Genomic DNA, 16,854 nt, shown 5'->3' with positions numbered 1-16,854 from the left:
GCCACATTCAAGGACAGCTTAGGAAAGCGTATTTAAAACGTGAATTTGTATTTGTACACACAAATTTTAAATATACATAAACTGGTGGGATAACATATTGATTTCTGAGCAAAAAAAAAAACCCCACAAACCCCACACAGGTTTGACCCCCAAGGGGCCATTTAGCCATGAAAAAACTTCCCAACTTTTTACTGGGTTGCTTTTATGGTCAGACAGTTTGCCACTCTGTGGAAAGGAAACACACTGCTGTGTTTTCCCTGAGCTTCCTTCAGAGGATGAATCTGAATAAAATGTCAGCCTGAGTCATGCAGCAACCCTGGCTTACACAAATCAAATGTCAGGGTTCAGGAGAGTGTGATGATAACACTTGGTGGGAGCACAAGGGAGAGAGATGAGTGATTCCCAGTCTGGGAGGTGACCTGGTAGGGTCCAGGCCAGGGAGAACTGAGAGGTGCTCGGAAAGGATGGATCAGAATGGAGATGATGAATATACTGCCATTTGAGAAAAGTTACCTGCTATCAAGGTTTGCTCAGACAGCACCATCAGGGCATTCAAAAAACAATTTCCCGTTACCTCAGGCAACAAAATCCTTTATTATCAGAGCAAGAATTTTACCAAAAGGACCATTTTAAAGCACAGTTATAATTTCTGCTTTGACTGTCACTAGTGTTTGCATTCCTCCTCTGGCCTCTCTGTTCAAATGCTAAAACCAGCACCTAGCACAGACACACAGTGAGCACATGCAGGCAAACACATCTCCCACAAAGCAGCAAATCTGATCCCATTCCTGTCACAAACAGTTAATTTTTTTTTCTGGGGCACTCAGCATCAGATTTCATGTGGAGGCACCTGAAATAGCAGTCCTATGTTATTAGGCATTTAAGACCAAATGCTATCACCAACACAATGAGTGGAAGTCTAATCTGCAAGCTGTACTTCAGAAATGAATGAAATGTTTACAGGGCAGTAGTGGTGTGAAAGTGGAAGAACCTGCTTCTCTCAGAGGTCTAAATGCTCTGCTGGCACATTCAGGGTGAGAAACATCCAGTGTGTACACAAACCACACTGTTGCTGTCATATCAGTGCTCTTTTTCTGTACAGTGAGGCTTATTTGGCACTGCAGAATAGTTTCTTCACTCTAAAATTGGCAGGCTCTCTTCTGTGCCCAAGTGGTTATCTCAGCACCTGTTTTACAGCTCTGCTTCAGTGCTACCTACCTCTTATTACCACAACAATCATATGGGAGCAGCAGGCTTTGTAATTGCCCTGCAAGCATATCCTTCACTACTAAATTGGCTTTAATCCACTTATATATTGGTTTCTTGCTGGCAGTTTCTTTTCACCCTCCCAAAGTTCTGCGTGGGGCCTGGAGACACTTCTCTCCTACAGTTCAGTGAAGTGACTTGCCAGTGTCTTCCACAGAAAGTGAAAATTTACCACTGTAGCACAGTTATTCACTATTTCCTCTACCTGCACAGTGGTGCAACCCCAAAGAAATCATCATGATTTGCTTCACCTTCTGATCCAATCTCTGTTGTTGGCAGATGTTCAGAGTCTCGTGATGCCAGCTCAAACTCTACTGAGACTGCTGGGAGTTGGTGGATGCCTGAACCGGTTTGATGAGGCAGGAACCTCATCTCCACTTCAGAGGGAACACTACAGCAGTGACTGGAGCAGCCTTTAGGCCTCCACAGATTCCATGGGCTAACAGTGCTGCAGTATTTCATCCCAGTCACCACCTGTACACCTGTGTATTCCACTTTCTAAAAGGAGCAAGGAGATGAAGGGTCTGGATGAGCAAAGATGGTGATACATTGGAAATATGGGAATAAGCACAGCAGCATATCTGGCTTGTAGCCATTTCTGGCTTTAATGATCTAAGAAAAGAAAGGTGGAGAAAATCCTTTGGAATCTATGGGCTGTTTGCAAGAGGTCAACAGAAGACTAAATAGAGTGTAGTCAATATTGCTGTGCATGGGGGAACATGGAAAAATAGAATTCTTCTTGGTAAGTGGCTGTATTTGATTTCTGCACTGTGATGAAAAGCATCAGCTAAACAGTGAACATGGATTTTAATTTCTACACTTTGATGAAAAGCATCAGCTAAACAGTGAACATGGATTTTAATTTGGGCAGCGTTCGTCGGTGGTCAAGGCAAGCAGGAAAAAAATGGCAACGTTTTTCTGGATCTCATGCAAGGAAATCCTGTTTCTACCTGTAAACAGGACTTGTGGAAGCCCAAAGAGAGAATAAATACGAAACAGGGAAAATGGGATGTCATTCAACACAGCCACACTCCTGACCACAATGTTGCTTTTGAGACAGGTCAGCTTTGTATAGCTCAGCACAGAAGTACCTCCACGAAGTGAGTCATAACAAACACTAAGAGGGAAATGGAGGGCTCTGCAGGTGTTTTTAGAGGAAACAAAAGAAACAAAACAATCCTATAAAACATTTAACCAAAGGACATATAAATAAACTTGAAGTACTTGGAGATATATTTATTTATATTCTGGGTTTGGGCACTTGATAGCTAAGAGCGAGAAGGGACTCTGATGGACATTCAGAAGTGGAACCATTCACACTCAGAGCTGCCTTAAAATACATACCCACAGTCTGGACAACAGGAAAATTCCTTTAGTCATCTAATGCCCCCCTTGCATGAAGTTAACAAGAACAACACAAAACCCACAGAGCACTCCTGCTCCCACCAGGGAGGATCTTCTATATCCTTTTGAAGGATCTAACTACTGAGTATTTCAGCCTGTGTTCTTCGGATTTTATAATTTTTCTGGCTTTTTGCTCTATCATGAGGCTGTTCCACGGAGCATTTCAGTGAGCTCCTGCCAGGGAATCCACCAGATTAATTCAGAGTTCATTTGGCCAGGAAGTGGTCAGCTTCTCTGAGAGAGGGCACAGGAATGACAGCTCCCTATCTCTTTCTGGGAATTCTCAGAAGACTGAACAGCACAAGGTATTTTCAACTAATGCCAAATGCTCCAAAGTCATGTTTGGATCTACACAGAAAGCCTTTTCAAAACAAATCTCCAGGTAAACATACTACTCAGGACTCAAGAGAGAGACACAGATTAGGAAAGTACAAATCCTGCTTTAAAACAGCTCATTACAGGTTGGTTTTTTTTTTAATGATCTGTTTTTCAGACTCCTATTAGAGCAGAGTAACTAAATACCCATTAAGTAAGCACTTAAGCCAAATGATAGCTTTTCCTGGGAAGCTTAGAGGGCGTTCTGAAAGCATTTTGCCTAGAGAGATGAGGAGCAGAAACACAGTCCTGGAGAAGAGCAGGCAGACAGAGCTTGAATGCTGCCCTTTGGCAGAGCTGGCAGCCCCCCCTTTTTTTTTTAGTTTAGCTTGGCCTTTTCCTGCAATGGAATATTTCCTCTGAAATATTTCACCTGGGAAGGGAAAGGGGCAATTCAGAGACACTCCCAGGAAGACACTCCTTCACCCAGCAAATCAGGGTTCATGTCTGAGCTATTTCTTGCTCTCCTCCTGCTATTGGGGTTCATGGATATTTGTGCTGCAGAGCAATACAACAGCCACCCGTGGAGGCACAAGGGGCTGCCTAACCACCACTTCCACGGAATGCCAAGGGCAATTCCTCCAGGTCTAGATGTTTCAGAGGTTTTTTTTCCTATGATTTTTTTCTAAAAAAAAAATATAATTATTATTTTCCCAAGAAAATCAGCTACTCGGGAGAACTAAATTTGGTTTAGTGGAAGAAAAAACTTCTGTCAAAAATAACCTTGGAAACATCTTGTCGACTTGTTCAGGTGGTTGGATGCCACCTCACTTTTCAGAACCTCCCCATTTCCAGTGTCAGTCTGGCTGCCCTTCCCAGCACAAAGGCACAGGGCAGAGTCCCATCAGGCATCCTGAATCTCAGTACGAAGTCAAGCTGCCTGGCACCATCAGAAATTGTTCAATTTACAACACTGAGCCAACGGAGAACAAAAAGAACAAAAAGTGTGGGAAGGAAAGGCGGGAGAGAACAGGATTTGCAAAATGCACCGTTACCCACCCGGCTCCCTGTGCTACACTTTGACCTCTAAACATGTACATCAATCACTGATGTTAAAGTGCACCAGGGATGAAAGAAGGGAATTAAATAACAGCCCAAAAGAATGGGGGCTCAGGGTATCTGCATTCTGTTCCTAGTAGGAGCACACATAAAAAACAGGTCCCCAGCTTAACAAAACAGATTTGGTGAGATCAACACATTAAACTGCATGCTCTGTCAAATGAGCCCTTCACAGCTTTTCTGGAAAGTCCTTGTGATTTCTGCAGCCTTCCTGTGTAACTCTGGGCAAATTATTTAACTTTTCTGCCTCCCATATTTATAAATCAGAGTACATGGAATAACAGCTCCTGTTTCAGAGGGGGTTTATACTCCTGAGGTAGTTTTTGGAGACTCCTGCGACATCCTCTAGCAAATTAGTGATTAGAAAAGCAAATAACTAGGAGTTCACTTCTGAAGCAGGCAGAATGAGAAACACACAGCAGAAGAACAGTTCCCATCCCTGCTTCCCCATCTTGGCATTCGTAGCCTCGCAAAGAAATGTCACTTTAAATAACCAGTTCTCATTACGCTAAATACTGAAACGCCAACCCTGATCATGTGGATTTCTGTCAAAAATTAATGTTTTAGCAAGGAGGCTCTTACTTTTGGCCTGTCTGGTACTTTGCAGTTTGATATGGATTGAAGATAGCAGCTATTATATTATCCTCAGCCCATGTTAACTGTAGGCAGAAAATCTGCCAGCTCTGGTAAATCACCGATGTAACACCACGCTCGCAGCAAAAGTGGATACTCTGGGCTCACATTGCATGTGCAGTGATTTAGTGAGCTATAAACACAGAGAAGAACTTTTAAAGGAGGTGCTCCATATCAAAGGGGGCCAAAAGTGCTGTTGCTTTTACTCAGAGGTGAATGCTTTATGTTGGAACAAGAGAAGAAAGCTTTATCTGCAGCTTCTCAGTGCTGATAAGTCAGGCACAGCCCTTTGAAAATGATCGGTCCCACTACAGCATCGTGCACAAAATGCAGGTTAATTGATTTGCTGCAGAGCTCAGTGCTCTTATCAATGGTGAACACAGTTCAGAGAGTAACTCCAACAGCACACAAAGCTCCCTGTTCCACTTAACACCTCCGTTTCTGCATTTTTTGGCTCCTGGGAGAATTGAAGAGCTGAACCCTTGCAGGGGTGTCATCCTGATGACCTGTGCATGATTGCAGGGCGACTTTGCAACCTCAGTACCTGATCCATTCCACTGAGAGGAGAAAATAAGATTCCAAAGACACTGCTACTATGACTATACTGTGGTTTATACAGGAAAGTAGTTACTCAAATGAAAAGGAAACTCTAAGGGAGCAGATACTGAAAAGAAATGTCATGAGTGAGCCATGGAATTAAGGAGAGAGAAGGATGGATTTTTGCCTCATGCTGCTTCTCACCTTTCTTTTCATTTTCAATCTGTTCTTTTGCACTTCACCTCATTCCCACTTGGCTGGCTGGTTCTCTTCCTCCTTTTTTCTGTTTACCTGACATACCTTTATCTCATTCCCTTCTCCCTTTGTGCCCCCTCTTAAAAATATCTCACAGTGGTACCACAAAGTTCCTGCCATGAATGCATTCACAGTGACTTCCAAGATATGAAGCTTAACAAAGCATGTAAGTATTCTTAGGCTCAAAATATGTACAGCTATTAAATACAAGCATCTTTCTTCTCATTGCCATTAACTCCTAAATTATTTCAGAGTAGCTCAGAGCAACCTCAAACATAATTACATGGAACTGAATAATTAACAGAACTCATGAAATGCACACCATATACAGGAGGCTAACAGTATAAATGAACAGGTATTTGGTACTCATATATTCAATTTCTGCTGGTTTATACCCAAAAACACATCATGGTATCAGTCTATAGAGCTCCTGCTGGATCACGTGTCTGCAAAAGAAGAGCAGAAAAGAGGAACAGGGCCTGCAACGTGGTCTGTGCCCGATTTCTCTGCAGAGCAAAAAATACAATAAAAAGACATGGAGAGACCCACAGTGACTACAGAAGATGCTGAGCATCCTTACACAGTATTCAGAGCAGGTCCTGAATTCAGAGAGAGACACATCATGACAAATACACCACATTTACTTAAATGTATTACTTAAAACAGAGTCCATTTGTTGTGTGCATCTGTGAATGTAAGCTTTTTCTCCACTACACTCTGGCTTAATATTCTTCCCAGATCTTTCTCACCTGATGTTTCAGGCAACTGGATGCTGGAGAGGCCTTTAAAAATCACGTCAGTTCTTTTATTTGCTATAATCTTGCTATATCCAGAGCAGACAGTATGAACAGAACATTGGTTCCCTTCCAATGCTGTTGAAGGATTGAGTGTGAAAGACCTCTTTGCGTATTTTCTCTTTCTATTTTTTTTTTTTTTTTAATGTACTGCTTTCCAGTGTGTTTTCCCACTGGTGTGTGTAGCTTCTCCATCTTGTCAGCACTTCCAGTGGAGCTGCTGAGCTCCAGACTGGTCACTGCCCTTTCTGTCACACAGTGTGGAGAGATTTTTGGTCTGACTCACAAACCCCCTGCTCCCCCTGACAAGCTGCCTGGCTGTCAGGCTGCTGCAGCTCTTTCCAAGACATACTTCCTTGCATCTCCAGCTTCATTTTCCCCCTTTAGCTTCATCCTTTCCATGGCAAAAGGCAATAGCAATGGAGCCATGCAGAAACAACAGCCATTAAAGTATTTCAGATTCTTGCTTGTTGAGAAATTACCTGCATGTCCTAGTTTGTCACTTAGTCATGTTCCACTTTTATTACTGTTCAAGCACTATATGCATGTGACTTCTAGATTACCTACCAGGTGATGTTTCCTGGTACATCTAGGCTTTAGTTTTTTTACTATTATTGTATGTTCTGTTTTCTTTTCAAAATATTAAATCTGGTATCTGTTACAGGACAGCTTCTGCACAACACTCCTGGAATTCAATCCCAGATTTCTTGGCAAAAATCTGGCAATCTGCTGCTGTTCCTGAGTGTTGGGAAATTTCTCCTTTGAGTTTCAATGAACTCCCCACTGTTGTGCCCTGCTGACTGGTTTGGTTTACTGCTACATTCAATCCCAGATGAAGCAAAGCAACAACAGGTATTGGCTACTCAACAAAACTTGGTTTTCCTTCTGAATTAAAACTAATTCAAAGTCCAAGAAACTTTTCAAACACAAGATTTTTCTTTCAGAAGGCAAGTTAGCTACAAAACTAAGGTAGAGTGTTTAGAGGATTCATCACATTTTGCTGAGTGTAACTGTGATATGGGGCTGAATTGGTCCCTAGGAACTCAACTGAGGCCAGCAACCAACTTTACTGGGCTGTATTTAACTCTGCAACTTGGATATACTGAAACTCTCTCTTCATTTCATCACATAACATTTCCTCACATCCTGGTTTCCACCTGGGCTGCTCTGAGCAACAGGAGTGCAGCTACAGGGAATCTGTCCTGCAGTCCCAACACAGTCTTAGAAAATACTGTCATATTTACACCTCAGTTTTCTCACCTACAAAAGAAAGATTGCAGCCTCAGGTCTCAGATGCATTCAGAATTTTTGTGAGCCAAAAGTGACGTGCCACTGCCTCCAATTCTGTGCCAGCCTAAGCAGTCACCATTTAAGCTGACATTTATTGAAGGCCTTAAAGAGAAAAGCTGAGGGAAAAAAAACAACAAGAACAAAAAAGCCAAACCAAACCAAAACCAAACAAAAAACCCCCAAAACCAAAAAACTTACTGACAATTTTGATACTTAAAACTCTGCTTTTGCAGTTTAATTTGGATAGACTCAGTTTTATCTGACTAGTGCTTAGAGGGTGGCTATGAAGAGGATGGAAGGAGAGAAAAGATAAAGGGCAACGGGTACAAGTTGCACGGGCAGAGGTTTTATCTTGACATTAAGAAAGGTGATTTTTACAATGAGAACAACCTTTCAGTGTAACAACATCCTCGGGGGCATAGTAGGGTCCCCAGTGATGGTGGTTTACAAGATGTGACCAGACAGAGCACTTGATATTCTCACCTAGGCTCCCTTTCCCACAGAAGGTTGGAAGTCCTTTCCAGCCTGGGCTGTTCTATGACTCCATCAGACTATTTAATCTCATATCTAGCCCCAAACTAATAATGTTGTTATGATTCTATGATCATTGCTGCTTCCCCTCACAGCTGAACCCAAATCAGATGACACTGCAAATAGTTTTGCACCAGTGTAACTTTACTAGTCCTAGTCCTGATAAGTCATTCACAAACAAGGGGAGGGAGCTCAGGTATTTTCATCTGTTGCATCTTCCCTCCAGGCAAATTAAAACCTCCTCCCATTCCAGAGGAATGAAGAAAGATAACTGAGGTGTCTTCACACAGGCTGCTGGAGTGAGTAAGAATCCCAGAAACTGAAGTACAGCAATTTTTCTGGGTTCTACAGAGTTTTAAAAGGTTATACATTTCTAACAGGGCACAGTGAGACTTAAAATAGTGTGCATATATATATATATATGTATCATATATTCTGTGAAAGATAATAAATTGAACTTTTTATTCTAAATGTACTATGGGAATGTATAAACAGACAAGTTTCTATTACACTTAGGTCATACTGTGTGTAGGTTTAGGAAAAAGCTTCCAAGATCACAGTATGTTTGTCCAGATAAAACTTATGCAGCCTGAAAGGTTTTCTTATTATATTATCTAAAAGCACGTGGATTGATTTCCTTAAAATTTGCTTTACATATATTCCTCTCCTTTACAATCACATTAGGACTCCAATTAGAAAAGACAAATAGGATTTTTCTGTGGGATGCCTGTACTCAGGGTACCTGTGGTGATATATGTTCAAGTAATGGAGTAATTCAACTGGTTACATCATTATGAAAGAGCTTTCATAGTTGAGATGAGAAACCTTGTACTTCATAAAGTCTGGAATAGTGCTGGCAACACTTAATTATTTAAAGTCACCCTTCCACGTGGATCTAAATGTGAATAGATTATTATGCTTTCTGTAGAAAATACACCTCTGTCCTCTAAAGTGCTTTGCAGAAGTTCTGAGTCACAATAACCTTCTTGCCCAGAGTCTCACAGGGGATCAGCACCAGAGATGGGAATAAAGAATCCCAGAATTCCAGCTCTATCCCTTCCCTTCCTGCACTGACTGGGGACCATGATTCCTCCCAGTGAGTCCCAACACATTACTGTGCCACCAGAAAAATCACACTGCACTAAGACAGGTAAAGAACAAAAATAAATCATGGAAAATAGGCAGGAAAAAAATTGAACAAAGGTGGCTTTATAATCCTCAGGACCAGAAGAAACCCTGTAGTTTGAAGTCAGCTGACCAAAGGATTCGTGTGCTACTACTGTAAAATTAACAAGGGTTTAACACATAATCAAGTTTAACAAGCCTCTGTGCATCAGCACAAGCAAGGTAACCCATTTCATAATGCCCCTTAGCCCATGACAAATGCCAGGCAATGTGGTTTAGCATGTTCCCCTTTCCTCTGGGATTACACTGACACACTTTTAGTGGCAGAAAAGAGACAAGCTGGTTTTGAGACTCTGTTTGCAGCACAGTAATTTGCTAAGTTGTGGTAAAATTCGACTGTATGTCAAATTCCCTAACTCTGCTAAGAACAGAGGGCTAACGGGATAAGGGAAAGTGAAAAAGCATTTCCTTGCCAAATGGGTCTGTAACAGGCTTGAAAATGACAGTGACAACTGTGTAAAGGGCTTTTCCACCACTGGATGAGTCCACCTTAATTCAAGCCTTACAACCCAGCACTTCTCCACCTCTTCTCACCAGTCAGAATTGCACCTTCCTGTCCAGTTTGGTACCAGCTGTATAAAAACACTGCCAGTGAATGATGAGCAGACACAATATATCTCATGCTTGAGGTGGACATTCAGGGCATGGAATGTGAAGTGACAGAGGCCTTCCCAGCCACAGAACTCCAGAAGGATGTGATCACTCTGAACCTCACTGGAGATACAGACATAGAGCTAAACTCTGTCTATTTTGCTACTCCTTAAGCCCAATTCAGATTTTTAAAACCAACTTTGCTAACATTAGGAAGTTAAGGATGTGCCCTGAGGCTTTGCTGAATTAGGGCTTTTGGCTTATCATCAAATTAAGGGAAAATGTGCTGTAACCCACTCACCTGACTCAGTCACAGCTGTAGTGCAGGATCCTAATCTCCACATTTATTAAACACATGCTCCCTCTGGAGCTGGAGATGATACAGTAACAGCTGTTTTATTCTGCTTTCTTTCTAAGTCACATGGAAAACACAACCCTGTCTCTGGTATAATTCACACCTAGTATTGCAATTAAGATGTACAAAGATAAACAACTGTTAAATTCTCCATATCTTTCACAATCTATTCAACCTCCCAGTCTCTCTCCCTGGTGTTGCCATCATTACTGTGAGCAAACTCTGACTCAGCAAAGGGAAATTAAGTTTTATGCAAAAATAAATGAGGCAAGTTGTAGTGGGCACAGCATCCTCCCCAAAGGTACTGAGACTAAACATAGGAAATCAGTAGAAAGACAGTGAAACAAAGCAAAAGCTGGGACATGAGGGTTTGCTCTGACTTTAATGTCAGCCTGGCCTGCCACTGGTATAAAATTAGTATTTCTCTGTGGATCATTAATCCTTTTTGTCCACAATGTCCTATCATGAACCCCAACGTGGCTTTTAACCACAGCTGTGGGTGGGAGCACCCCACAAGACACCCCGAAACCCATGGGGCACAGGGCGGCTCTGGGGGCTGAGACAATTCCCACAGCAGCCACCAATTTTAGGGAGGGCACCTCATATCAGAAGACACCATTCTTTTGCCTGGTTAGTGCAAAAAGGGATGTGTTCCCCCCTCAGACCTGCTGAAGGGCTTTGGCAGGTCGAGGCCTTTGTGTGTGGACTGCAGTGCTGGCTGTGTGCTCTGCCTTTGTCCACCCCAGCCTTGTCCACCAACAGAGGTACAAGCACAACCAAACACGTTGATGTGTATTTTTGTGTTCCAACAGCTCCTGCAGCAGCGTTTACAAGTGAGACATACAAAAATAAGCAAACACAGATACGAAAAAAGCCACTTGCTTTCTCACCGTGTCTGTTTACTATTTGCAGTTCAGTCACCTCTGACAAGTGAAGGAGATCATTTCATCTCAGTTCCTGCCTCCAGCACACCCACCTGATGTGTTGCTGGGGGGGATCACTACAGTGCAATGTTTGCTGTCACTGTAAATTGACACTTTACTTCTGAAAAGCTACAAGCCATTTGTTCATAAAACACTTTGCAATCCCCACTAGTCTGTTTGGTAGTTTGCTTGGGGTTTTTTTTCCGATCTAAAATAACTTTAAGGTGTTGCTTCAAATTAAACATCCATGCCTTACATGACATTTTCTTCGTAAACGAGATAGCACAAATATATTTTCCCATGCATATTTATTATGTGCACACAGCAGTCAGCCTTCAAATCCACTCTCCCAGTCCCTGGGGCAAACCAGGAATCCTCCTTGCCATAAAAACTTACCCTTTTCCCTCAACAAAGAATAAACTTTTGCCTTTAGAGTCTCATTTTTCATTTATTTAATTAGTTTCCATCTCAGATAACTAAATTCTTTTTTACTACAGCTGGGAATTTTTATAATGTGCAAATTGAAATAATGATTGTATCACAATACTCTTCAACTGGTTTTCATTAAGCCCCCAGCTACCATTCCTTGCTTTGTTGGCTATCTTTGTGTCGGGGTTACTTTACACTGGACAGAAATTTATGTTGAAAAGAATGACTAAAAGCTTATTAGATAACAACCCTTAAAATGCTCTGGTTGATGGAGCTTAACTGCATATTCTTGTCATAAGCAAAACACCTCAACTGCTTAAAACTTAATAATCATGCTAAAAAGTGGACTTGTGAGTGTATCCCAGGGATTCACAATTCTGAACATCCAAATTACTACCTGTCCTTGCAATTCTGTGCAAGCAGACACACAGTGCCAGAAATACATTTACATTTCTGAGATTTCTTGTCCACAGAGTGACTAAATTCATACCCTGTGTTCAAGTAGGGTTTTCTGGTTCATTTTAGTCCCTTGAAACAGCTCAGAACCGTTTGTGTGGCTTGCTGGAATTTACAGCATGCTTACATTGTTGATCACCAGTCTCATCTCGCTACTTTGTCATCCTGTATTGCCTACTGGGAAATGAGTTTGCTGGAATATATTCCCATTGCTGCCAGGGTCACAGAAGTCTGAATGAACACAGAAGGAGTCCACTTAATTGCAAAGATTTATAGCTATGTTGTTTTCTTTTCTCCCTTTCCACTCAAACTTGTCTTCCATGTCTGACATCTATAGAAAAGGGAGAGCTGCTTGTTCTGGCCAAAACCAGCAGCAGACAAGGATCCCAGTTTTGTAGGGATTCCTTATTTCTCCCACTAGTGCACAGGCAACAGAGAAACAGTTTTCTAACCCACCCTAGGCCAGGGTACTGAACCAAAGAAAAGTGCTGTGTCAATACAAGATCAGCCATGACCTGTCTGCAATGAAGCAACGAGTTACACAACTGGCAAAAAACCCCCACATAACCTTTATCATTTCCAGAAGTTTCATTTGGATTTAGGATGCCATGCTTTCCCTGCTGAAAGACAGGTGAACTGCTACGCAAACAGACGGGAGATTTTTAACTCCTGGAAATCTGAACATCTGTCTCTGCCTGCCCAAAGAGTCTGCTGTGCAGACCAAGCATAATTTCTGTGTCAAACTAAAGCCTTTTCCATCGTCTTATTTATGGCTCTGCTACAAGCTTGAGTAGCAGAGGAATCAATCAATCCAACCAACCAGGAGAGTGATTTTGGGAGCTCTGGGGATTAAAAAAAACAGAACCAAACCAACAGAACTCAAACTGTTTTAGCATTTCTGACTGAACACAGAGTTTACACGCCGAGAACTTACCAATGGAGCGATGGATGCAGGTGTGCTGGTTATCACTCAGAAAAAAGCCCTCTTTGCACTGACATTCATAGCTGCCCATGGTATTTACACAGATCTGCTGGCACCCTCCATTGTTATCCAGACACTCGTCAACATCTAGAAGAGAGAAGGAAAAAGAAACTCAAGATAACCTACAGATTCAGAATACACACCTGGAGGAGCAAGGAAGCCATAAAAAGGCTAATGGAAACTACCCAAATGCCATCAGTTAATCCAAATTATCCCACCTAATTATTTTTCCTGCATCCCAGGCTTAAAGTTAACATAAAAAACCAAACAGTGGGGAGGGGAGTCCAGCTACATCTCCGTGTATTCCGAGCTGCAAATTGATTTCCAATGCACGATGAACATTAAGGTCCTAAAAAGGCTGTGACCCCATCTGCCAAGTGTGGTGTTGCACTCTGTCATTCCCACTCCACTTGGAAAGACATACTTCAGGACTACAGTAATTTTTAGCAGGGGTAGCAGGCAAACACAAAGGGCATTACTGGGTGAAAAGAGTCTTTATAGAGTCCTGTTCTTGAAGAGAACAGCATGTTTCAATTACTGGAGTCATAACCCCCTACTTTGTCAGTTTGTTTAATGTTGTTTAATGAAAAGAAGGCTGCTTAAATCTAAATGTTCCATGTCTGTATTGTCCTTTTAATAGGCAAATATATAAAACCACAAAGGCAGCATTAGCTACTGGCTGTTTTGAGGGTCTCTGCCTATCCCCCATCACTTCTCTTTGGCATAACAGTTTTTATGGTGGTGTGTTGAACAGAGACATGTGCTCCAGCATTGGAAAACCACTGCCACTAAGAGATACCTGACCCACATTCAACCTTGCAACTCTCCTGTTTTGCTCATAGCAGTGAATCATATCTGTTTTCTGGGGGTTTTTCGTTCATTTGTTTTTTGTTTGTTCATTTGTTTGGTTTTGTTTGGTTTTTTGTTTGTTTTTTTTTTTTTTAAGAGCAACTTGCCACTCGAAAATTTCATGTTTTCCTTTTTTTTTTTTTTTTTTTTTTAAATGAGGACTCTTCAGCCATTTAGTTATTTCACAGTATGTGCCAACATGCCAGCAATTGAGCTGGTGTGCGTTTTGCTTTCATTTTGTTTTTTGGAGGGGGCAAAAAACCCACAACAAAGGTAAATGGTTCACGACACCCAAAACCTCAAAAGAGCTGGCACAGCTGCAGCAGAAATTAATTCCTCCAGGACTGGCCACAACACACTAAGGTAAAACCAAGCTGGTTTGCTGGTACTTTTGCAGGCAGGGCCAGGAAGCTCTGAAAGGCTGCAAAAAGTCTGCCAGCAACTAATGCAGGAACGCCAGTGAGTTCCAGCCCCTTGCCTGTTATTTGTGCTGGGGTGCTGCCTGCACTTCATGTGACACAAATCAGAGCTCTTTCTCACAGAGAAAAAAAGCTCCAGGGTAATTACAGTACCCAGGGAAACCAGGCAGGCTCCTTCTGTCTTGAACTACAATGCAAGTGTGCAGACAGTCATCGTTTTTTTACTGACCAGGAAATGTTAAGCACTACTGCCTCAAATTTTCTGTATCAAAATCCCCCCTGCCCTCAGTTCTCACTCTTTTCCAGAAGTGAACGTTTTCATAACCCCCATCAGAGAGCTTGGGAGTGCACAGGAAAAGGAGAAGTGAAGACTTTCCTTGCCTACTGCTGCACAAGAAGGAAAGATAAATAAGTGCTCCCATTAGAGCCTTCCTCTGCCTTCCCAGCCCTGCTGCCCTCTCAGTGCCACTCAAACCTGCTCCCTTCAAAACAGCATGCTGGGATCTGGATTCTCCTCTCTGGAAGATCAGCTGAACACTTACTGGAGGAAGAAGTCTCAGCTGGTACATGTACAAACCCCCAAATTTATGCTACAAAGTACGAGGCCTTCCCAGAGCTCTGTTTATAATATCACAAATAACTCGAACAATTGCCTTCCAGCTCTAATGAATAATCTGAAACAAATGCAATGATTTATAAACATTTTTTTTTCTGCTCTTGATAGCAAATGCTGGTGGATTTACCACTTCCATAAAGAGACAGCTCAATTTACCACCAAGCCCCAAATCCATATGCTGGAATAAAATTATTACAATTGAAACTCTTTTAAAAAGCTTTACTATGAGGAATTTCTGCCAATTGTTTTCAATTACTTGACTCAAAATTATTTTAATATGCATTTTTGAAGAGAAGGACTTGAAGAAAGGGCACAGCTGGATTTAGGACTACTATATCCCTATCTCCATACTACATGCCTTCCAGTGGATCTTGGTTTGACAGTGCAGGATTAATATTTTCTCTTCTCAGGCCTCAGTTCTTCTAGGTCAGGTTTTTTGGAGCACTTTTTATCACTACAGTTCTTAAAAGGTGCTTTTTATCCACCATACCAAGCAATCTACTGGACATCAATGCCTGGAAAATATTTATTGAATTATTTACTGCTAAACTGTCTTTCCAATGAAGTCACTTTATGATCAGTTTATTAGTAACTCAATTTAGTGAATAGGGTGAAATGGTGTTCTGAAGCTAGAAGAGAGAACCCCATCAACTCCAAGAAGCTCAAGCTTTGGTAGATCTGTAGAAATAATTCCTTCATGTTTCTGATTTTTTTCAAAGCTCACAAAAGAAAGAGCTGCCAAAGTGGCTTTTCCTTTCTTTTATTGTGCAATTTCACTCAAGTCAGATCAAGTTACCCAACTGAACCTGTAAACATCAACAGTGCATTGAATTTTGGACCAGATTTTCTAGAGATTAAGTTCCACACAAGCACCAAAATAAGTAGCCAGGTTTTCAATAAAGCTCTTCTAGATCCAGTTTTGGTGGTTCTACATGTCAAACATGGCTGTTGAGTGTTTTGAAAAAACTGAGGGTGGATTCTTAGGAGCTTTGATTGTTGCCACCCTGGTTGACACTTTACACCTGCTGGAGACCTGCACTCCAGGGCCTAACTCTGGACACATGAAAAAAGTAATTTATGGGATAAAATCCCTTCGCTCAAACAAGTGAATCTACTTCAAGCCCAAACTAAACCTATTTTAAAAACCCATTTTAAAAACCTTTAAGCCTTTAAAAATTTTAAACTGATTGAGCACAAATACAAAGCTCACTTGCTCTATTACTCTACTCATAATAAAAAGGATTCTTTTTTTATTTTTTCCCTAGAACAAACAGTGTGTCTTCTTTCATAACCTTTTGCACAAAATCAGCTACCACTGACCATTCAGGACCAGACTGTCTCCCTGAGGATGGCAGCCTCAAGGCAGCAGGGGCAGGGTTCCAGTCCTCTAAACTGGTGTATGGAAAGTCAAATCCATTCCCTAGGCTACTTATCTGACAAAGGTTCAGCTTGGCTTCACCCCCAAGTGTGATTCCTGCAGTACATCATCCACTGCTTACAGGAGAGCTGAGTCTCAAAATCCTCCTGATGATCCCATGGTGGGAGATTTCAACAAACCTCAGACTCACAAAAGGATGGAAAAAGATTCTCACCTAAGCAGAGCTCAGGTGGTTATTCCACATGGCTGCTCCAACCCTCATCCTCAAAAAGAGGATGAAAAACTAGGAGGAAGCGAATAAATGTCCTCAAGCCATTCCCTGTAATGCCCATCACAAAGGGCTGCCCTGGGATTACCTTTGCCAAAGACAATCCTCCAGAAATCACTCATTTCCCACAGCTCTGAATTAGAAATAAATAGCTCAGATGACACCCAGCACAAGAATCAGAACTGCTTATACAGAATTTAGACCACAGTGACAAATCTGTGTTTCCAGGGAGGTGAGGGCCTGGATTCAGTGGCCAAGC

The 16,854-nt window shown here is 41.8% G+C and overlaps 1 protein-coding gene across 1 annotated transcript in view; it reads right to left on the bottom strand.

The window, feature by feature from the left end:
* SCUBE1 (signal peptide, CUB domain and EGF like domain containing 1) overlaps positions 1-16,854 on the bottom strand; it is a 175,581-nt gene that overhangs the window by 118,237 nt on the left and 40,490 nt on the right. Inside the window, exon 4 of the mRNA XM_018083692.2 lies at positions 13,018-13,152. Within this exon, the coding sequence (XP_017939181.2) occupies positions 13,018-13,152 (135 nt within the window). The remainder of the gene's footprint in view (positions 1-13,017; positions 13,153-16,854) is intronic.

This window comes from Manacus vitellinus, unplaced genomic scaffold, assembly GCF_001715985.3.
Source record: "Manacus vitellinus isolate BGI_N305 unplaced genomic scaffold, ASM171598v3 scaffold_66_pilon, whole genome shotgun sequence".
Lineage (NCBI taxonomy): Eukaryota > Metazoa > Chordata > Aves > Passeriformes > Pipridae > Manacus > Manacus vitellinus.
This window is presented reverse-complemented; position numbering and strand designations above follow the sequence as displayed.